Source organism: Triticum aestivum, chromosome 5A, assembly GCF_018294505.1.
Source record: "Triticum aestivum cultivar Chinese Spring chromosome 5A, IWGSC CS RefSeq v2.1, whole genome shotgun sequence".
Classification (NCBI taxonomy): Eukaryota; Viridiplantae; Streptophyta; class Magnoliopsida; order Poales; family Poaceae; genus Triticum; species Triticum aestivum.
In genome coordinates, this window is record NC_057806.1 from 5,776,540 (window position 1) to 5,799,174 (window position 22,635).

Sequence of the window (22,635 nt, forward strand, 5' to 3'; positions counted from 1 at the left end):
ACTTGACGTCCACGGAATCTTCGAGGGTCGACGGTAGTGTGCTACGTCTTGAGCTTGCGTTGGTTTTCCTCGAAGAGGAGAGGGTGATGCAGCAAAGTGTAGCGCAAGTATTTCCCTCAGTTTTGAGAACCAAGGTATCAATCTAGTAGGAGGCTCCTCAAAAGTCCCACGCACCTACACAAACAAACTGAGAACTCGCAACCAACGCAATAAAGGGGTTGTCAATCACTTCACGGCCACTTGAGAAAGTGAGATCTAATAAAGATAGTATGATAAGATAAATATATTTTTCGTATTTTATAATATGGATGCAAAAAGTAAAGATGCAAATAAAAGTAGATTCAAAGCAAATATGATAAGAGATAGACCCGGGGGCCATAGGTTTCACTAGAGGCTTCTCTCAAGATAGCATAAGTATTACGGTGGGTGAACAAATTACTGTCGAGCAATTGATATAAAAGCACATAGTTATGAGATTATCTAGGCATGATCATGTATATAGGCATCACGTCCATAACAAGTAGACCGACTCCTGCCTGTATATACTACTATTACTCCACACATCGACCGACTCCTGCCTGCATCTCAAGTATTAAGTTCATAAGAACAGAGTAACGCATTAAGAAAGATGACATGATGTAGAGGGATAAACTCATGCAATATGATGTAAATCCCATCTTGTTATCCTCGATGGCAACAATACAATACGTGCCTTGCAACCTTTTCTGTCACTGGGTAAGGACACCGCAAGATTGAACCCAAAGCTAAGCACTTCTCCCATGGCAAGAAAGACCAATCTAGTAGGCCCAACCAAACTGATAATTTGAAGAGACTTGCAAAGATAACTCAATCATACATAAAAGAATTCAGAAAAGATTCAAATATTATTCATAGATAAACTTGATCATAAACCTATAATTCATCGGATCTCGACAAACACACCGCAAAAAGAGTTTACATCAAATATATCTCCACAAGAGAGGGGGAGAACATTGTATTGAGATCCAAAAAGAGAGAAGAAGACATCTAGCTAATAACTCTGGACCCGTAGGTCTATGGTAAACTACTCACAACTCATCAGAGGGGCAAGGATGTTGATGTAGAGGCCCTCCATGGTTGATTCCCCCTTCGACAGAGTGCCGTCGAAGGCTCCGAGATGGGATCTCGCGGATATAGAAGGTTACAGCGGTGGAAATTGTGTTTCGTTGTGCTCCTGGATGTTTTCGGGGTACGTAGGTATATATAGGAGGAAGAAGTACGTCGGTGGCCGCCCGAGGGGCCCACAAGACAAGGGGGCGCGCCCTACAGGGGGGGGCGCGGCCCCCTATCTCGTGGGGCCCTTGTAAGCTTCTTGACTTGCACTCCAAGCTCTCTGGATCACGTTTGTTCCAAAAATCACGCTCCCGAAGGTTTCATTCCGTTTGGACTCCGTTTGATATTCCTTTTTCTTCGAAATACTGAAATAGGCAATATGGGCTGGGCCTCCGGTTAGTAGGTTAGTCCCAAAAAATGATATAAATGTGTAAAATAAAGCCCATAAACATCCAAAAGGGGTAATATAATAGCATGGAACAATCAAAAATTATAGATACGTTGGAGACGTATCAAGCATCCCCAAGCTTAATTCCTGCTCGTCCTCGAGTAGGTAAATGATAAAAAGAGAATTTTTGATGTGGAATGCTACCTAGCATAATTCTTAATGTAATTTTCTTTATTGTGGCATGAATGTTCAGATCCAAATGATACAAAATAAAAGTTCATATTAACATGAAAATGGTGATACTTCAAGCATACTAATCAAAGTAATCATGTCTTCTCAAAATAACATGGCTAAAGAAAGTTATCCCTACAAAATCATATAGTCTGGCTGTTGCTCTATCTTCATCACACAAAGTATTTAGTCATGCACAACCCCGATGACAAGCCAAGCAATTGTTTCATACTTTAATAATCTCAAACTCTTTCAATTTTCACGCAATACATGAGCGTGAGCCATGGACATAGCACTATATGTGGAATAGAATGGTGGTTGTGGAGAAGACAAAAAGGAGAAGATAGTCTCACATCAACTAGGCGTATCAATGGGCTATGGAGATGCCCATTAATAGATATCAATGTGAGTGAGTAGGGATTGCCATGCAACGGATGCACTAGAGCTATAAATATATGAAAGCTCAACGAAAGAAACTAAGTGGGGTGCATCCAACTTGCTTGCTCACGAAGACCTAGGGCACTTTTGAGGAAGCCCATCATTGGAATATACAAGCCAAGTTCTATAATGAAAAATTCCCACTAGTATATGAAAGTGACAACATATGAGACTCTCTATCATGAAAATCATGGTGCTATTTTGAAGCACAAGTGTGGAAAAAGAGATAGTAGCATTGTCCCTTCTCTCTTTTTCTCTCATTTTATTATTTTTTTCTCTTTTTCTTATTTTTTTCTTTTTTCTTTGGCCTTCTCTTTTTTCCTTTTGGCCTTTCTCTTTTTTTTGTAAAGTCCAAAGTCTCATCTCGACTTGTGGGGGAATCATAGTCTTCATCATCCTTTCCTCACTAGGACAATGCTCTAATAATGAAGATCATCACACTTTTATGGATTTACAACTCAAAGCTAGAACAAGATATGACTCTATATGAATGCCTCCGGTGGTGTACCGGGATATGCAATGAATCAAGAGCGACATGTATGAAAATTATGAAGGTGGTCTTTCCACAAATACAATGTCAACTACATGATCATGCAAAAAGCAATATGGCAAAAGTAATGCATGTCATATGAACGGAATGGTGGAAAGTTGCATGGCAATATATCTCGGAATGGCTATGGAAATGCCATAGTAGGTAGGTATGGTGGCTGTTTTGAGGAAGGTAAATGGTGGGTATATGGTACCGGCGAAAGTTGCACGGTACAAGAGAGGCTAGAAATAATGGAAGGGTGGAAGGGTGCGTATAATCCATGGACTCAACATTGATCAAAAGAACTCATATACTTGTTGCAAAAATCTAGAAGTCATCAAATCAAAGCACTACGTGAATGCTCCTAGGGGGATAGATTGGTAGGAAAAGACAATCGCTCGTCCCCGACCGCCACTCATAAGGAAGACACTCAATAAATAAAATTGTGCTCCAACTTCATCACAAAGCGGTTCACCATACGTGCATGCTACGGGAATCACAACCCTTAACACAAGTATTTTTCATAATCACCTCAACTATCATGACTCTAATATCACTACCTCCATATCTCAAAACAATTATCAAGCATCATATTGATCATAGCATCCAATTCTTTTCTATGATAGTTTTTATTATACCCAACTTGGATGCTCATCATTCTAGGACCAACTTTATGATCATAGAAAATACCATGCTGTTCTAAAAGACTCTCAAAATAATATAAGTGAAGCATGAGAGACTAGCAATTTCTTCAAAATTAATACACCACCGTGCTCTAAAAGATATAAGTGAAGCACTAGAGCAAAAACTATCAAGCTCAAAAGATATAAGTGAAGCACATAGAGTATTCTAGCAAATTCTAATCAAATAGGCTTCTCCCAAAAGGTGTGTACAACAAGGATCATTTTGGTAAACTAAAAAGCAAAGACTAATATAATACACGACGCTCCAAGCAAAACACATATCATGTGGCGAATAAAAATATAGCTCCAAGTGAAGTTACCAATGAACGAAGACGAAAGAGGGGATGCCTTCCCGGGGCATCCCCAAGCTTAGGCTTTTGGATATCCTTGAATATCTTGGGGTGCCATGGGAATCCCCAAGCTTAGGCTCTTGCCACTCCTTATTCTATAGTCCATAAAAGCTTTACCCAAAACTTGAAAACTTCACAGCACAAAACTCAACAGAAAATCTTATAAGCTTCGTTAGTGAAAGAAAACAAAACCACCACATAAGGTACTGCAATGAACTAATTCTTTATTTATTTTGGTGTTAAACCTACTGTATTCCAACTTCCTTATGGTTTATAAACTAATTTACTAGCCATAGATGCATTGAAATAAGCAAACAACACACGAAAAACAGAATCTGTGAAAAACAGAACAGTCTATAGCAATCTGTAACTAACGCAAACTTCTGGAACTCTAAAAATCCTACCAAAATAGGAAGTCCTGGAAAATTTGTTTATTGAACAGCATCAAAAAGAATCAACGCAAAAGCATGTTCCTGTGATTTAACAAAATTATATTTGTATGTGCAAAGTTTCTATTTTTCAGCAGAATCAAATCAACTATCATCGTAGGTTATCCTATAGGTTCTACTTGGCACAAACACTAATTAAAAGATAAAAACACATCTAAATAGAAGGTAGATGCAAGATTTATTACTAAACAGGAGCAAAAACAAAAAAACATAAAGAAAATTGGGTTGCCTCCCAACTAGCACTATCGTTTAACGCCCCTAGCTAGGCATAAAAGCAAGAATAGATCTAACGAGTGCCATCTTTGGCACTAAATTCATAAGTAGCACGCATGATAGATTCATAAGGTAATTTGACTTTGTTTCTTGGAAAGTGCTCCATGCCTTTCTTTAATGGAAATTGGAATCTAATATTCCCTTCCTTCATATCAATAATCGCACCAATCGTTCTAAGGAAAGGTCTACCAAGAATAATAGGGCAAGAAAGATTGCAATCAATATCAAGAACGATAAAATCTACGGGCACCAAATTTCTATTTGCAACAATAAGAACATCATTGATTCTTCCCATAGGCTTTTAATGGTGGAATCCACAAGGTGCAAATTTAAAGAGCAATCATCAAGATCATGGAAACCTAGAATATCACATAAAGTTTTCGAAATCATGGAAACACTAGCACCCAAATCACACAAAGCAAAAGACTCATAATCTTTAATTCTAATCTTTATAGTAGGTTCCCACTCATCATTAAGTTTTCTAGGTATAGAAACTTCCAAATTAAGTTTTTCATCATAAGATTGCATCAAGGCATCAACGATATGTTTGGTAAAAGCTTTATTTTGACTATAAGCATGAGGAGAATTAACAACGGATTGCAACAAGGAAATACAACCTTTTAAAGAACAATTATCATAATCAAATTCCTTGAAATCCGAGATGGAAGGTTCAATATTATTAGAAGTAGAGGATTCTCCAATCTCACTTTTACCAAATTTAGCATTAAGATCTAAAGACTCCGAATTCTTGGGACGCCTTCTAGGCAAAGTTGATTCATCATCACTCCCATAATCATCAAAATTCATATTGCAAAACATAGATCTAATCGGAGACGCATCAATAACTTTAAGATCCTCATCATTATTTTCATGGAAACTAGAAGAACACGCTTTTATAAAGCTTTCTTTTTTAGCACGCAATCTAGCGGTTCTTTCCTTGCACTCGTCAATGGAAATTCTCATTACTTTGAGAGACTCATTGATATCATGCTTAGTAGAATAAGATCCAAGTTTAAGAGAATTAACATCAAGCAAAAGTCTATCAACGTTCCTAGCCAAATCATCAACTTTGAGCAATTTTTCTTCAAGCAAGGCATTAAAATTCTTTTGGGAAATCATAAATTATTTCACACTATTCTCAAAATCAGAGGGCATCTTATTAAAATTACCATAAGAATTATTGTAGGAATTTCCATAATTATTAGAGGATTTACTAGGGAACGGTCTAGCAATAAAGTTTCCTCTATAAGCATTGTTTCCAACAAAATTCACATCCATAGATTCATTATTATTCTCAATCAGGGAAGACAAAGGCATATCATTGGGATCAAGAGGAGTATTTTTAGTAGCAAACATCTTCATAAGTTCATCCATCTTTCCACTCAAAACATTGATTTCTTCTATAGCATGCACTTTTTTACTAGAAGATCTTTTGGTGTGCCATTGAGAATAATTAGCCATAATATTTTCAAGAAGTTTTGTAGCATCTCCTAATGTGATTTCCATAAAGGTGCCTCCCGCGGCCGAATCTAAGAGATTTCTAGAAGCAAAGTTCAAACCGGCATAAAATTTTTGTATGATCATCCATAAATTTAAACCATGAGTAGGGAAATTGTGAAGCATCAATTTCATTCTTTCCTAAGATTGGGCAACATGCTCATGATCAAGTTGTTTAAAATTCATAATATCACTCCTAAGAGTGATGATCTTAGCGGGAGGAAAATACTTAGAGATAAAAGCATCTCTGCACTTGTTCCAAGAATCAAAACTATTTTTAGGCAGAGATGAAAACCAAACTTTAGCACGATCTCTAAGTGAAAACGGAAATAACTTCAATTTGACAATATTGTTATCCGTATCTTTCTTCTTTTGCATATCACACAAATCAATAAAATTGTTTAGATGAGTAGCGGCATCTTCACTAGGAAGGCCGGCGATTGATCTTTCATAACAAGATTCAGCAAAGCGGTATTGATTTCACAAGACTCAACATCATTAAGAGGAGCAATCGGAGTACTAAGGAAATCATTATTATTGGTATTCGAGAAATCACACAATTTGGTATTATCTTGCGCCATGGCAACAAGTAATCCAACACACAAGCAAACAGAAAAACGGCAAGCGAAAAAGAGAGGAGGAGATTGGGAAAGAGAGGGCGAATAAAACGGCAAGGGTGAAGTGGGGGAGAGGAAAATGAGAGGCAAATGGCAAGTAATGTAAATGCGAGGGAGATGAGTTTGTGATGAGTACTTGGTATGTCTTGACTTGAGCGAAGACCTCCCCGGCAACGGCGCCAGAAATCCTTCTTGCTACGTCTTGAGCTTGTGTTGGTTTTCCTCGAAGAGGAGAGGGTGATGCAGCAAAGTGTAGCGTAAGTATTTCCCTCAGTTTTGAGAACTAAGGTATCAATCCAGTAGGAGGCTCCTCAAAAGTCCCACGCACCTACGCAAACAAACTGAGAACTCGCAACCAACGCAATAAAGGGGTTGTCAATCCCTTCACGGCCACTTGCGAAAGTGAGATCTAATAAAGATAGTATGAGAAGATAAATATATTTTTGGTATTTTATAATATGGATGCAAAAAGTAAAGATGCAGATTGAAAGGAAATATGATAAGAGATAGACCCGGGGGCATAGGTTTCACTAGAGGCTTCTCTCAAGATAGCATAAGTATTACGGTGGGTGAACAAATTACTGTCGAGCAGTTGATAGAAAAGCGCATAGTTATGAGATTATCTAGGCATGATCATGTATATAGGCATCACGTCCATAACAAGTAGACCGACTCCTGCCTGCATCTACTACTATTACTCCACACATCGACCGACTCCTGCCTGCATCTAAAGTATTAAGTTCATAAGAACAGAGTAACGCATTAAGCAAGATGACATGATGTAGAGGGATAAACTCATGTAATATGATATAAACTCCATCTTGTTATCCTCGATGGCAACAATACAATACGTGCCTTGCAACCCTTTCTGTCACTGGGTAAGGACACCGCAAGATTGAACCCAAAGCTAAGCACTTCTCCCATGGCAAGAAATACCAATCTAGTAGGCCAAACCAAACTAATAATTCGAAGAGACTTGCAAAGATAACTCAATCATACATAAAAGAATTTAGAAAAGATTCAAATATTATTCATAGATAAACTTGATTATAAACCCACAATTCATTGGATCTCGACAAACACACCGCAAAAAGGAGGGGCGCCGGATAAGGGTGACAAGATCTGCGACAGCCCACCATCGCCTTCCGTAGGTAGTCGCCTCAACTTTTTTTTGCCGCCGTTAACGCTAAAGGAGGGCCCAAAATTAGCGCTATGCGGTGGTATTAGCCTACAAGGTGGCGTTTAGGGCAGGCTCAAACATGTAGCACGTGTGAGATTTTTCTTTAGTTCTTTAATCAATTTGTTTCACTGTTTTTACACGGTTTTTTTCTTTCTTCATTTTTTTGGTTTTCACTAGTTTCCTGCTGTTTCTTATTCTGTTTTATTAAACACATGTCTAAGTTTTTCATACACATTATACATTTTTTCTATGCATCAGGAACATTTTTATTCAAGATTAACATTTTTTATTCATGATTAAAACTTTCTAGCGATATATTTTGATGTCTACTCCCTCCGTTCCTAAATATAAGTCTTTTTAGACATTTCAAATGGATTACAACATACGGATGTATGTAGACATATTTTAGAGTATAGATTTAGTCATTTTGCTTCGTATATAGTCACCAGTTGGAATCTCTAAAAAGACTTACATTTGGGAACGGAGGGAGTACATTTTTCCATACACATTGACATTTTTCTTGTATACATCTAATTTTCTTGTTACATTGTATAACATTGTTTTGAAATGTCAATTTTTTACTGCTACATACATTGAGAGTTGAGTGACCATTTTTTACAGTATGTCTACATTTTTCTTAAAAATAATTTGCTTTTTATAATTTATGAATATAGTACTTTTCTAAATAGAAACAAAAATTTAAAAAAAGCACGACACCAGTGTGGCGAGACGATGTTGCTACTCTCTCCCTGCAGACAAACCTCATCTAGGAGACGCTACGAGCGATATATAGTCGCTCCCGGCGCTCTCCTATTTGGCGTGCAGGTCACCCGCGAGCGATCTATCGGCCGTCCCATTTTAGGTATATTTTCTCACCAGTTTTCGTGTCTTTTCTTTGTTTTTCGTTACCGTTTTTTATTTATTTTTCTTTTAACTTTTACGTTTCCTTTTCTTTTTTTCGTTTCTTCTCTGTTTTTTCTTTTCCTTCTTTTTCTTATCTCTATTTTTTCTGTTTGTTATTCCTTTCTCTTTTTGGCGAACATTTTTAAAATACGTTGACCTTTTTGCGAAATCATGAACTTTTAATATTGTTTTTTTCTTCTGTTTGTTATTTTTTCATTTTTATTTCTTTCATCTTTTATGTGTTTTTTCTTTTTTAACTTGCGTACATCTTTTCGAATTTATGAACTTTGTTTTGGAAGTTTTGAACATTCGTGATCATATGAACATTTTTTAAAATGGTGAACATTATTTAAGTTCATGAAATTTTTTTAGAAATTTGAGATCATTTTGAAAACCCAGGACATTTTTTGAAATTGCATAGCTACTTTGAAACACGTGAACATTTGTTTTTTAAGTTACAAACATGTTTTGAGATCATGTACACTTCTTGAATGAGCAGATTTTTTTTTGAAATGTGCGAACATTGCTTTGAAATTCCTGAACATATTTGAATATTTTCTAGGAATTTTTGAACATTTTTTGAAATTCATGATTTATTTTGAAATTCATGTTTTTGAAATTGTAAACATTTTTTGAATAGATGAACATTAATTTTGAAATCACAAGAATTTTTTGAATCCATGAGTATTTAACATTTCTAAATCATTTTTTCAAATCATGTGTTTTTGAATTCATGAACATTTCACAGTTTGCAACTTATTTTCATATCATGTTTTTTGAAATCACGGTGGATCAGGTGGCAAATAGATGAGGGCATGCGGCAATCCCTGCAGCACAGCCAGGCTCAACTTTGTTGCACGCATTGTGTTGTGTTCGTGAACTGTAGTTCGTTTGTTTTCTCTCGTTCGCTATTTGTTTCTTTATGCCAGTTCTTTTCTGTTTTTCGTTTTTTTTGTACTTTAAGGTTTTTTTTCTTTTTGTTTAATTTTCACTTTAATCTTCTTAGTACATGGTGAACAATTTTGTAATACATGATGAACAACTCATTACTTTACGATGAATACACACTAAACATTTTTGTAATATAAAATGAATATGCTTTAATATATGATGATTTTTATTTATTGCAAAATGAATATTTTTTAATACACGCTGAACATTTTTTATATATAAGCGCTCTTTTTCAGTATAGGGTGAACGTTCCTTTAGTATACACTGAGATTTTCCAAAATACATACCCATATTTTTCTAAAATATAGTTTTATTTTATGATGTTTTATAAATATCTAGCTCCGTAAAAAGCAACCGATGTTTTGGAGGAAACCCGATTAAATGCGAAGACAAAAGCAGAAAAACTTCTTGAGGGAAAGTGGGCCGGCACATTTGCCCAAGCTTTCAGGTGTAGCCTCTGCTGTTTGATGATGTCTCTAAAATCGCATAGTTGTAGCGGCACAACTATAAAAACGTGATAGCAGGGAGAAAACGGATAGCAGCGACCAAAAAAATATATAAGTCCTTGTTCAATTTTGAGGCTATTTTGATCTTGAATTTGGCTAGTACTTTCTTCGTTCAGAAATACTTTCACCGTTTCTTTTTAGTCTGCATATAAAATTTGGTCAAAGTCAAACTTTGTAAAATTTGACTAACTTTGTTGGAAAAATATAAACATCTACAATATTAAAGCTATATGGTATGAAAATTAATTTCGTGATGCATATAATAATATTGGTTTTATATTCCGAATGTTGATATTTTTTTCTATGAACTTAGTCAAAGTTGATAAATTTTGACTTTGACCTAATCTTATATGCAAACTAAAAAGAAACGGATTAAGTACGAACTACATACAAATGAGCGAACAAACACACTAAAACGTGTCTATGTACATTGGATTTTAAAATAAAAGTTAGAGATCTTATATTCATGGAACGGAGGGAGTATTACGATGTTATATAGGGAAATACATTTGTGTTCCTGGTTGTATATGGACCCTATATGGGGATTATTTTAATATTTTAATAAAAAGTCAAAATAGGTAAGAACTATTTTGACAAAACACTTGACTTACTTTTGCACTAGTATATAAATCTCGACGAAAAAAAATAAAAGTTGACCTCACAGCAAAAAAGACAAAAATTATTTGCTATTATAGGTTACTATCCACACTATTTTAGCCAAAAATTTGTCTTTTTTGAAAAGAAGTCAAAGGAATATTTATTTTTTTGGATTTTTTCTCACAAGTATAATAGAAGGTCAAGTTTATTTCAAAAATATTTTCAGGAATATTCGACTTTTTGTTGTATTATTAATTTTTTTTCCATATAGGATGCATATGTCCCATAGACCAAAAGTTCCCCTCCATGTTATATATCCCTTCTTTTGTCGAAGGAGGCAATGCCTAGCCGCCTAGGAGTAGAGAGTCCAAGCCAAGTTCACACCCTTTTTTCATCGGGAAAAAACTGCACGCCTTCTTTTCAGCTGAAAATTCAAGCATTTCGCTCCTCTCGCATCTTTTTTCAAAGAGCATTGCTAAACAGGTGACAATTGCTAGCCAATACATGCACGACATGGCTCCTCACACCATCGATTAGCAATTCCGAACAGCCGTAGGCGCTTGGATTTGCTATCGTGCAGGTATCGTTCAGCCAAAATGAAGTAATATCACTGGAAGACACAGAACTTGCGCTTTAATTTGGTGCTAAAACTTTAAAAATACGGTTTTGTGGCCACCTAACTTGACTCAAGCATGCAGATACGGTCATAGTACGTGTTTGCGGGTGTATCCATGTGTATGGCCCCACTTGTCGGTGACTAATGGCGCTAGGCGCGACGTATTTTTACACAGAACATCCTGTGTTTATTTATTTGCGGAAAAAGTCAACCACACTGATGCATTTTTTCCCAAAACACCCTCACTCTTTTTATTTACAGAAAACAGGACCACAATGTTGCACATATATGCGAAAATTAACAACAAAAAGCGTATGCCAGGACTCACCAACTAATTTTTAACAATTGAATGCAAATGCGAAAATTAACACCAAAAAAGCATCTAAATGTACATGTATTGAACGAGGACAAATGTATGTGGAACTTAAATGGCCTACAGATACTACGGCCTATTCTGCCCGCGCTATTTTTAAACATATCAACATGTGTACTATACAAATGTGCATACTGCATATTTGTATTCAAAATTACAATTAAAAATATTATATTAATTATACGAATATTTCAATAATTATGTGTACGCAGACTTGTATAGTTTAATGTTTGTATAGTTTAAAATATTAATAATTTAAATTTTTTGTATAGTTAAAAATATTAATAATTTAAAATTTAAACTGTTAATATGAATATTCAGTCATGGCTAATACTTAAGTTATATATTTTTTAAATATAAGTCCTGAATATTTTTTTACACAAGTGAATAGTCATGAATATTTAGTAAATGTTTGTGTTCAATGTTTTATATAATTTAAATATAAGCTGCAAGTGTATATTTTTTGGATTCATTAAACATATTTATCTAATAAACATTTTCAACGTCCAAATTAACTAAATATTTTTTACATAATACACAGATTTATATTTAAAGGTTTTATTTACAAATGATCCTTTGCATATATTGTATTTATACACACAAATATTTGAACATAATTTTATAAATTATGGTTTAGAATTATCTTAAATGTTTTTATTACTTATGTAGTTATGTTTTACTAAGTATGAAATACATAATACACAATTTTATATTTACATGTTTTTATCTACTAATCGTTTTCTGTACATATAATATTTTTTAACACAGAAATATGTGAACGTAACTCTATTACTTTTTAAAGGGTTCGTAACTTTAATACTTTTTTTAGAAACTCGCAACTTTATTACTTTTTTTGTGAGATCCCTGACTTTATTACATTTTTTGAGACACCGCAACTTTATTGCTTATGTTTTACAAATTATCTCTAAAAAGTTAGCACGCGCAAAATGGGCCGTGGTATCTGCAGCCCAAGTAAGCTACACATGAGTCGTTGTGAAGTACATATAAGCTGCTTATCCATATAAAAGAACATTTTTTTGCGGGAAAAGTGTGTGTTTTATTCCTCGGTAATAGAATTACAGTATGCTAATACATCTTCAGCTACACTCTCTGGCACACGGCGCAACCAACAAGCGGTGCTACCGCTACCAATATTAGCAAGGCTATGAGCAACTCTATTTTGATGACGCTCGATTTTCCGTGGAATAAACCCATGCAACTCTAGAAGTTTCTTGATCTCTAAGATAAGATGTCCATAGGAGAACATGACTATAAGTTCTATTGGCTAGACCGTTTTCTGTTGCATAAATTGTTTGTGGGTTTGATTCCGGTGCACGCTTTTTTGTTTGTTAATTTTGGCATACATGTACAGTTCCATGGTCCTGCTTTTCCGTGAATAAAAAAATATGAGGGTATTTTGTGCAAAAAATGTGTCGCTGTGGTTGAAGTACTCCAGTAGGGACACGGCTCCTCTGCCGTGAGCTAGGTGACGTTGGGCCGCTGACATGTGGGCCAGGTTTTCCACAGGCCCACATGTCAGTGGTAGAACGGCATGCTGCCGAACGGTAGAGGATCCTCGTCCCTCCAGTAGTTCTGTTTCGTTTTCAAATTTGCTTGAACTGGCGAAGACTTCGAGGTCTTTTTTTTAGAGAATCTGGTGAAGACTCCGAGGCCAGTGGAATCCGGGCCGTCGAGTCGGTTCCGCCCCGCCCACGAACCCGCCCGCCCCGCGGCTGTTGGTTGGCGTTGGTGTTGGTGGGTCATAAATAACGGCGACCCTGTTCGCCTCGCCTCCTCCCCCCGGAGACCCAACCAAATCACTCTGCTCCGCTCTGTTGCCAACGGGCAAGTCGCCAGACGAAACCCCAAACGGCAGCGCAGCGCAGAGCAGAGCAGAGCCCCCCGCTTTTCCGCCTCCGCCACCGCGCCCATGGCAGGCGGCCGTGGCCGCGGCGCCGGAAGGAACCCGGCGCCCTCCTCCTCCTCCTCCTCCTCCTCGTCCCGGCACCGGAAGCCCCGGTCCTCGCGCGAGTTCGTACGTCCCTCCTTGCCCTAACCTTTTTTTTCCGCCTCTTCTGTTCCGTTGAACGCGAACATACGGGGGGTTTCTTTTCTTTCTGTTCGTCTTCCCGGCCCGCCGCTCCGCCGGGGCTAGGGTTTGGGGTTCGCCGCCGGCCGTGGATTGACGCGGCGACATGGCGCCGGGATCATGGGACGCGCGACGCCGCGGCATTTGTGCGGAGTGGCGGGCACGGGTCAGAACAGTGCCCGTTGCGGGTTTTGGTTTGGTACGAAATTAGGAATCTTCTCGTCTGCATCCGCATCCGCGGAAGCCGAAGTAGTAGCATCGAATTGCGTAGTTTCAGCATTGGTGCCCCTGATTGGGCCTGGAAATAGGGTCTGAATTGCTGGCTGACGGACTGTACAGGTACCACCTCTCATGTTCTTGCAGAACATCAGAGTTGTAGCCTTGTCCTGTGGATGGACGGAGCGTGTTATTTCTCGGGCTCTCTCTGTTTCTGCGCTGAAGATGGGATTTTTAGTTGTCTGCAGAGGTTTTCTGTTCTGTCTGTCGGTTGAAGTATCAGAAACTTTCTGCTTTCGAACAAATTATATACATGAATACAGTCACTTGTTATCCGAAAAACATGAACGCAGTCACCCATTTGCAGTGTGGGGTGGCCATTTGCTGGACCTGAATGAAAGAATGCGGGATCCTATGCCATTGCTTCAACTTCCATTTTGCATCGCTTTTTTCTATAATCTCTGTAGGATCGTGTGTTTGCTCGCTCAATTAAAATTGGTATTGTTTTAGACTTCTGCTTAGTCATGGATATGTCCATTAAATGGTTGTGAGCATTAACATGGTGAAATTCAATTTGATTACTTCTCAAGTTAAGTACATTATGTGTCTCATACTATTACACATTTTTGCTTTCTCTTCAGATATATCAATGTTCTCTTGTTTAATGATGACAGTTGTAAATATCAACTTTATTCTGCAGGGCCATGAAAGTCCCTTACAATCTCAAAAGGAGGGGTCGAGTTCATCTTCTCCCTCAGTCAGCAGTAAAAAATCACCGCAACAGATAGTTACACCAGTTCTACCAAAGTCTCTAGATTCACCAGTTCAACCACCAAAGTCTCTTGATTCATCACTGATGATGGCTGAACAAGTTCAACCACTGGTCCAAAGGGCTGCATCGATTCAACTATCAAAACCTCTAGACTCCAGTAGCGCTTCATGTGTCTCTGGAACTGTGGGGTCTGATTTAGGAGCTGCTCCATTTGACATATGCATGGGTAACAGCAAAGGCATTGTCATTCTCAAACATGGTCTCCTTGAGATCAATAGAGAGAAACGCCGTGCAAAGGAGCTTTCGAACATTGCTCCAGTGCAACATTTGAGACCTGGGATGGTTCTATTGAAAAACTTCTTAAAGCCAGATGATCAGGTATGCCTATATTTACACATTTTGCTCTGTGCATTATTGCATGTTAATTTGTTTAGTTTTATTCTAGCTTGGATGATTCTTATGTACCTTGCAAAAAGAAGCTGTTGTTTGAAATTATTATACATTTTGTTTTTCTTGTATTGTATGCCTTCATAATTTTGCTTGCTCATTACTGAAGTGTTACGTGTCCAGTGTCTTGTCTGCACATGCATATCATTTCTCACAATTTTGCTTGCTCATTACTGAATTGTTACGCGCCCAGTGTCTGTCTGCACACTTTGCTGCAATCTGCATAACACTTCTCACAATTTTGCGTGCTCATTACTGAAGTGTTACGCGTCCATCCAATGTCTTGTCTTCACACTTTGCTGCAACCTGTATAACACTTCTCGGAATTCTGATGGCAAAAACATATGTTTCTTTTACTGATTTGGTCATTGTGCCTCTCTTTACCATGTGTTCAAGTATGCCTGAGTCACATTTACTGCAGAAAGCATATATCAAAGCCATCTTTCGTTCCGTATCTCAGGTTAAAATTATCAAGCATTGTCGGGATCTTGGTGTTGGCCCAGGAGGATTTTATCAACCTGGGTACAGAGAAGGTGGTAAGTTAAGTCTACGGATGATGTGCTTAGGGAAGAACTGGGACCCAGATTCAGGCAAATATGGGGATATACGGCCTTTTGATGCTGCTCAACCACCAAAGATACCAGAAGAATTGACCAAGTTAGTGGAAGATGCCATTAAAGCTTCCCATGAATTCTTGGAACAAAGAGGCAAGGGTGCTACCAAACCTGCCGTAGAACTTCCTTTGTTGTCACCGGATATCTGCATTGTTAACTTCTACACCACTAGCGGGAAGTTAGGTCTTCATCAGGTACAAAAGAAAAGCTTTCTCTAATAATATGTTTCCATGCATTAGCATCATTGCTTTTCATAACTCTGCTACCAATCTATTGGATGAACTGAGCGCTGATAGATTAATTCAGTAAACATGCATTTGTAGTATAATGTCTCATACTTCCCCCTTTTTACAGTTGGATTGCTAATGCCGCTGCGCTCTTGTTTCACAAAGGGCCTAATTAATTTGTGCCACTTGACAGGACAAAGATGAAGAGGAATCTAGCATTGCCAAGGGACTGCCTGTTGTTTCCTTTTCATTGGGCGACACTGCAGAATTCTTGTATGGCGATGTCAGAGACGAGGATAAGGCCTCAAAGATTAAGCTTGAATCTGGTGATGTTTTGATATTTGGTGGTCAATCAAGGCGCATATTCCATGGAGTCTCAAGCATTACGCCGAAAAGTGCACCGCTCTGGGTGACCGACAAGGCAAATCTTCGACCTGGGCGCCTGAACCTCACATTCAGGCAGTACAAAGATTGAGACCAACCTCATATAGTAGCAGGCAAAGGGCAAAGATGAAGACGAATCTAGTCTTGCCAAGTGCCCTGTTAGCAAATGTCTGCAAGAACCACCTATATAGCTATTTGAAAACGTGTGTTCGTCACTATTATGTGTTATTTTCATGCAAAATATTGCTGCCTCTTTTAGGTGTCTCGCATCATGAGTTGAAACAGTTCAATAGGTAACTAGTACTCCATCCGTCTGGAAATACTTGTCATCAAAATGGATAAAAGAGTCGGATGGAGGGAGTACCAAACTAGATCAAACTCTTATCTTAACTTGTCCAATTCAGCCAACTGATCGGGAAGCTGGAGCAATTAGTGCCACCGCTAGGATTCGAACACACGACCTGTTGGTTGTGGCCACGACTCATTACCAGCTGAGCTGACTACTTACTATGTTTCATGTGCGGGTTAATCTGTATTTCTACCTTAGTAAATGAGAACGAGAAAAAATGACCACAACGCCTTTGATGAGGAGACAAAACCATTTGCTCCAAGTTTTTTAAAGGGCCGGTGCAACGTGTTTTGTACTCCATTTGTCTCTTTTTTGTAGTGATGAATGTTTTCTAAAGAAATAAATGTTTCACTCCTATAGAATTCGAACAACGGTCTTCTCGTTTGTCATATCTCGGTAAATTCTTTTGTAATGAGATTGATAATTATATGTACCACAAACCTGATAGCTTAGGTACAAATATCGTCGTAGGTTTTGTTTGACAAAAAGATTCCTGCCGACTGTTCGTTAGCGATAGTCACACACGCTTCGATTGTCGTCGGATGCGCATCGAACGATCCTGCGAAAGCCTCCCGAGCGCCACAGTTTCCTTTTGTTTTCTCTGTTGCATGCACGCACGCAAAAATTGGTGTGAACAAGAGAGGATTCGATCCTTGCACCACTAGTGAGCCAACTCAACTAGCCTACCACCTGACCTACGATCCCTTTCTTGAACAAAAGAAAGTAAATGGGCTATTTAACATGTCTCCTCTACTACGTATGCATAAAAACGAGTTAATTTAGTGTTCGATTTTTTCCGCGCTTAGGTACCCCGTTCCTGCTAACTTTACCGACCGGGAGGGGGGGGTGATAAAATATCCTCCGTTAACTTTCGTGTGAATAACATGGTAAGTCAAATTTCATAGACCTGATAACTTATGTACCCCGGTCCTAAAAACTTTGTCGGCGAGGGTGAGGGTGGGGGAGTTGTTGAAACATACCACGGTAACTTCTGTGCAAATAACATGATAACTCAAACATGCCGGACCTGATAACTTATGTACCCCGGTCCTGATAACTTAGTCGGCGAGGGTGAGGGTGGGGGCAAGTCGCTGAAACATGCCATGGTCACTTCTGTGCAAATAACATGATAACTCAAACATGGCGGACCTGATAACTTATGTACCCCGGTCCTGATAACTTGGTCGGCGAGGATGGGGGTGGAGCAAGTCGCTGAAACATGCCACGGTAACTTATGTGCAAATAACATGATAACTCATACATGGTAGACCTGATAACTTTGTCGGAGGGGTCGGGGTGGGGGTGTTGTTGAAACGTACGACGGTAACTTCTATGCAAATAACATGATAACTCACACATCGTAAACATGATAAATTATGTACCAGTCCTGGTAATTTTGTCGGAAGGGCCGGAGTGGGGGAGTCGTTGAAACATACCACGATAGCTTCTATGCAAATAATATGATAACTCACACATCATAGACATTAAATTATGTACCCAGTCCTGGTAACTTTGTTGGTGGGGTTGGGGTTGGGGGGGGGGAGTCACTGAAACATATCACGATAACTTCTATGCAAATAACATGATAAGTCACACATCGTAGAAATGATAAATTATGTACCAATCCTGATAACTTTATCGGCGGGGGTAGGGTGGGAGGAGTTGTTGAACCATACCACGATAACTCTTCTGCAAATAACATGATAACTCACACATCGCAGACTTGATAATTTGGCGTCTGTGGCGGGGGGGGGGGGGGGGGGGGCAACCCCGGTAATTTAAATGTAAATAGCTTGTTAATAGACACATACTAAGCTGATAACTCATATACAAACGCCATTATAATTCTTGACCTGAATTTTTATTGTTGAAAAATATACACCCGGTAATTTCTATGTAAAAAACATGATAATGTATACATCACAGATTTGATAACTAATATCTTACGTTTTAAACACCATGATATCTTTCATCCAAGGGAAAAAAGTTTTTTTAAACATTTTCATCGGTAATTTATGTGTTAAATTACCATACTTCCTTATGCCTTAACCTTCTCGTACTGTAGTTATCAGCCTTATCATGGTATAGTTATCATGTTGCTCATACCCTAATTATCATGCTGATCATGCCAAAGTTACCAAGCCAAACTTTATTTATTTTCTGATATGGCAGAAATAAGAAATGTTCAAATAACATTGTTTACCTACAGTAAACAACAATAAAAGGTGGCTTAGTTGGTTATTAGGCTCAATAGGTATTGCATTGACCTAGGTTTGAATCCTCTTTCAAGCACTTTTATTTTATTTTCATATTATGCGGCGAAAAAACAGAAAAAAACTATTAGCGATTTATTACGGTTTTTGAAAGAAGGAAAAAAATCAGTGGAAAGCGAGCGTGAAATAGCACAGTCCTTTTATTATTTCTAGCTCGTGACCTCTCTTGTTCGGCGTCGTCGAGACGTATACCCTCCAGAACCACGGTGAGGCCCAGGACGAAAGCATGGTAGACGCCTTCGTTGACACGGACGTCATACTTCGCCGGACTCAAGAATCCCCCCGAGCTTTCGATCTGGGCAACGGTGGCGCCGGCGTGGGTGATGGCGCAGTCAGTCCCGCGGTACCAGGGGCGAACGCCGACGAAGTCGCGGCGCCTCTCGCCGTCGAGGTGCACGTGGATGTCCCCCGTGTTGGTCAGCGAAGGCCGCACGACGGCGGAGAAGAGCAGGTCGTCGGAGCTCGTGCTGTCCCCCTTGAACGCCTTCCACGTCCGGCGGGCCTCGAACAGGGACGGCCGGCGCTGCACGGTGAGCACGGGGCGCGACGCGGCGTCCAGGAGGACGGAGCGGCCGAAGAGGAAGGACCCGTCCACCCGCATCACCGCCGCGCCGCTGGCGTCCGTGACGGTCAGGTCGCGGCCCCACGGCCAGCCGGTCTTGGCCACGGTGAACGCCGTCGGGCGCCGCGCGCAGAACCGCGCGGCCACCACCGAGAACTTGCCGATCGGTGGGTGCTCGTGACGTCGAGAGTCTGACACAGAGCCGCAAGAGATCGTCAGGTACACGCACACGTAGGTACTATGTGCACATGTACATACGTACGGACCTCGTACTCTCAAGGTTTCGTTCGTGTATCTGAATTCTGAGGGGTCGCTGTTTCCTTGCTGTACAAGACATTATCCCTGGCATATTTCAGTACGATGAACACGGAGCTACAAGCATAGAATGAAAAGGGCTTGGTGTTAAAAACTGCGATACTTATTGTTCTCGAAGGAAGTATGAAACTTCTCGGCGACTCAACCAAGACCGGAGAGCTTTAAGTTTTATCTTCATCTAGGTCCTCTTTGATTCGCGGGACTCTAAATACACGGGAATAGGGAAAATCTAGGAGTGAAATGTGATGGTCATCTCAATTCTAGAGGATTTTAAGTTGTTTGGTTGATGGGAGCTAATAGGCGCCGGCGCGCCGGCCCAACTTTGGGCCGGTCACACCAGGACCGCACGATAAAAGCGCTTCGTAGCCGCACGATCTTGTTTCTCCCCCCCTGCTCGTTCTTCCTACTCGGACTCTTCATGAACGAGCACACAACCGACCTCGAAGCACTCACCCTCGCGCGCTCGCCCGTCACCGCGGGTCGCCGCACTGGCCCCTGATGCTCGCCGTCGAATCTCGCCCCGACGCTTCGTCGCTGTCAAACGTAAGAAAAAAAATCTGTTGACTGTGCATTCATGATAGTAGCAAAAACAGACAACGGATGTATCAATTCGTGAACACCGTAGTAGCAAAAACAACAATGGTTGCAACCTCGAGGCATCACCGTGCTGCCGGCGACGGCCGTCCGCCACCACAGGTCGTACGTCCCAGTGAAAGAAAACCACACATCGGTGACAGCAAAAAAACACTGGTTGTAGCTTTTTCCCTCAACTGTCGTAGCTTTTCTCTTGTCCCCATTGCAGATATGAAGCTCTGCCGCTCGTCGTGATGCATCGACAGTAGCAATCCAAAGTGACGCTTCCAGCAAAAAGAAACATGACTTCCAGCAAAAAAGTGTGTTGTTCCATCATCGTAGCTCTGAAGAGCCTAGTTCGAGCAAAACAAAATGTTGCTTCAAACAAAACAAAAAATTACTGCTTCCAGAAAAAAAGTTGTTCGCAGCTTTGAAAGAAGTGTTCCAGCAAAAGAAAATGCTGCTTCCAACAAAATAAATCGATGCTTCCAGCAAAAAAATGGGCGTTGAAGCTCAGTCGCACGCCGTACCTTCCAGCAAAAAAGTCAAATGTTTCCAGCTCCTTCTCAGGCCGGTTCCAGCTCCGCCGCTTGCCGGTTGCAGCTTTGCCCCTTGCCGCTTGCAACTCCACCGTAGCCGGAGACCAGCTCCACCACTCGCCAGTTGCGCGCGGGGGTACGCCATCACCGGCGTGTGTACCCTTCCCCTGTCGCAGCACGGTCGGTGCACGACACCTACAGCTCCCCCGCTCCATCGTCTCCTCCTTCCTCGGGAGATCCGCGCGAACGTGGAGCACCCTACCATGGTTTCCTCTCACGTGGGTGGAAGGACATGGCGCGTGGTGGCCCTCCCCCGCGATTTGCCTTGGCGGGGGTAGGAGCCGGCCATGGCCGCTCGCTGATCTGGAGCAGGGGAAAGGGCCTGCCCAGGCATGCTCTAGAAGAGAAAGGAGAGAACGAGAGAACGAGAAAGAAATTGAAGGGGATAAGGTTGCTCACGAGCGGTGCGTGGTCCCACCGTCTTCACGTGTGTGTGCGCTGGCTGACTAGATGACGTGGTGTAAACTGGAGCGTTCGTCGCGAGACAATTCAACGCTGTGCGCGCGACCGGCCGAGCATTTCGTCGGTGCCCCGGCTCCAAACGTTTACCTTGATTGATTGCATCATAGAAAAAAAAAGGTCTGTCTAGAGCACTAGTTATTATACATCTAAGTGACTAAATCAAACTGAAAAGAAAAAAAAAGATACAAGCAAATGCCCGCATGAATCTTCGCTTAATTACAATGACAGAGGACTTAAATGTGCAATACTTAGACGGAAATTTGCCAGGGCACACTCACCTGCTAAGTCATGTCGCCCGCTCGTTTTGCTTTGCAATTCGTGCAGTAGTTCAATCCCGCGTGAGGGCACACTAAGTTTTTTTTTAAAAAAAAAGAGATCCATGAGCACTAGCACCCATGGCATTTTTTTAGGAAGAAGCCCACCCGGAGAGATCGTGGAAATTCGCTCACGACGAGAGCCGATCCCCGGCCTGCAAGGTAACGCCACTGCGTCCTTGCCACTGAACTACTGCCAAGTTTTAAGTTTCAACGTTTGAGTGAATGCTAGGAATCCTATAAGAAGAAGTGTGACAGTGTCCTGAATAAGAGGGTACTAACCCAGACAGCCCATTCTCCTCGGGTTGGGCCGACGAGCCCATTCGTGATCAAGATGGACTCCGGAAGCCGTGCGTAGGAGGCGACTGCCTCCCCCGAAAACTTGACATATACTCCAAGATCTCTGCCCCTGCCTAGCTCCTAGCTACCGACCTTGTAATCCTAATACCCTCCTGGCATGTATATAAGCCATAGAGTTTAGCCCGTAGAGGGGACACATCAACGCAAATCATTCACCTAACCCTAGAGTTAGACCACACATTGCGATCTTGATGTAGATCAACTTTGTACTCGATACATCTTCATCAATATAAACAAGAGCAGTACATTGGGTTTTACCTCCATCAAGGCGGCCTGAACCTCATCTTCTCCCCACAGCCTCACGGCATCAAGACGGCCTGAACCTCATCTTCTCCCCACAGCCTCACGGCGAGACAGAGGCAACAAAGATATGGCAGCAGCGTCCCAGGTGGCCATGTGGAGGGGA

The 22,635-nt window shown here is 40.5% G+C and overlaps 2 protein-coding genes across 5 annotated transcripts; one reads left to right on the forward strand and one right to left on the reverse strand.

Annotated features, from left to right (window-relative positions):
* Nucleotides 1–13,459: 13,459 nt before the first annotated feature.
* Nucleotides 13,460–16,678, forward strand: LOC123101955 (alpha-ketoglutarate-dependent dioxygenase abh1-like). The gene is made up of 4 exons (XM_044523200.1): nucleotides 13,460–13,708; nucleotides 14,679–15,128; nucleotides 15,658–16,005; nucleotides 16,232–16,678. Exons 1-4 carry the CDS (start codon nucleotides 13,604–13,606, stop codon nucleotides 16,511–16,513), a joined length of 1,185 nt encoding a protein of 394 aa, XP_044379135.1. The 5' UTR covers nucleotides 13,460–13,603; the 3' UTR covers nucleotides 16,514–16,678.
* Nucleotides 16,679–18,743: 2,065 nt separating this feature from the next.
* LOC123101956 (protein LURP-one-related 9-like) lies at nucleotides 18,744–21,477 on the reverse strand. 4 transcript variants are annotated; one of them, XM_044523203.1, is made up of 3 exons: nucleotides 21,025–21,474; nucleotides 20,572–20,872; nucleotides 18,744–20,455 (listed from the first exon to the last, which is right to left on the reverse strand). In XM_044523203.1, exon 3 carries the CDS (start codon nucleotides 19,643–19,645, stop codon nucleotides 19,112–19,114), a length of 534 nt encoding a protein of 177 aa, XP_044379138.1. In that variant the 5' UTR covers nucleotides 19,646–20,455; nucleotides 20,572–20,872; nucleotides 21,025–21,474; the 3' UTR covers nucleotides 18,744–19,111. The 4 variants fall into 4 exon arrangements, with proteins under 4 accessions (XP_044379138.1, XP_044379136.1, XP_044379137.1 ...); XM_044523201.1 differs by having other exon boundaries at nucleotides 20,572–20,847; nucleotides 21,025–21,471; XM_044523202.1 differs by having other exon boundaries at nucleotides 18,744–19,797; nucleotides 19,873–20,455; nucleotides 20,572–21,471.
* Between the last annotated feature and the right edge of the window lie 1,158 nt (nucleotides 21,478–22,635).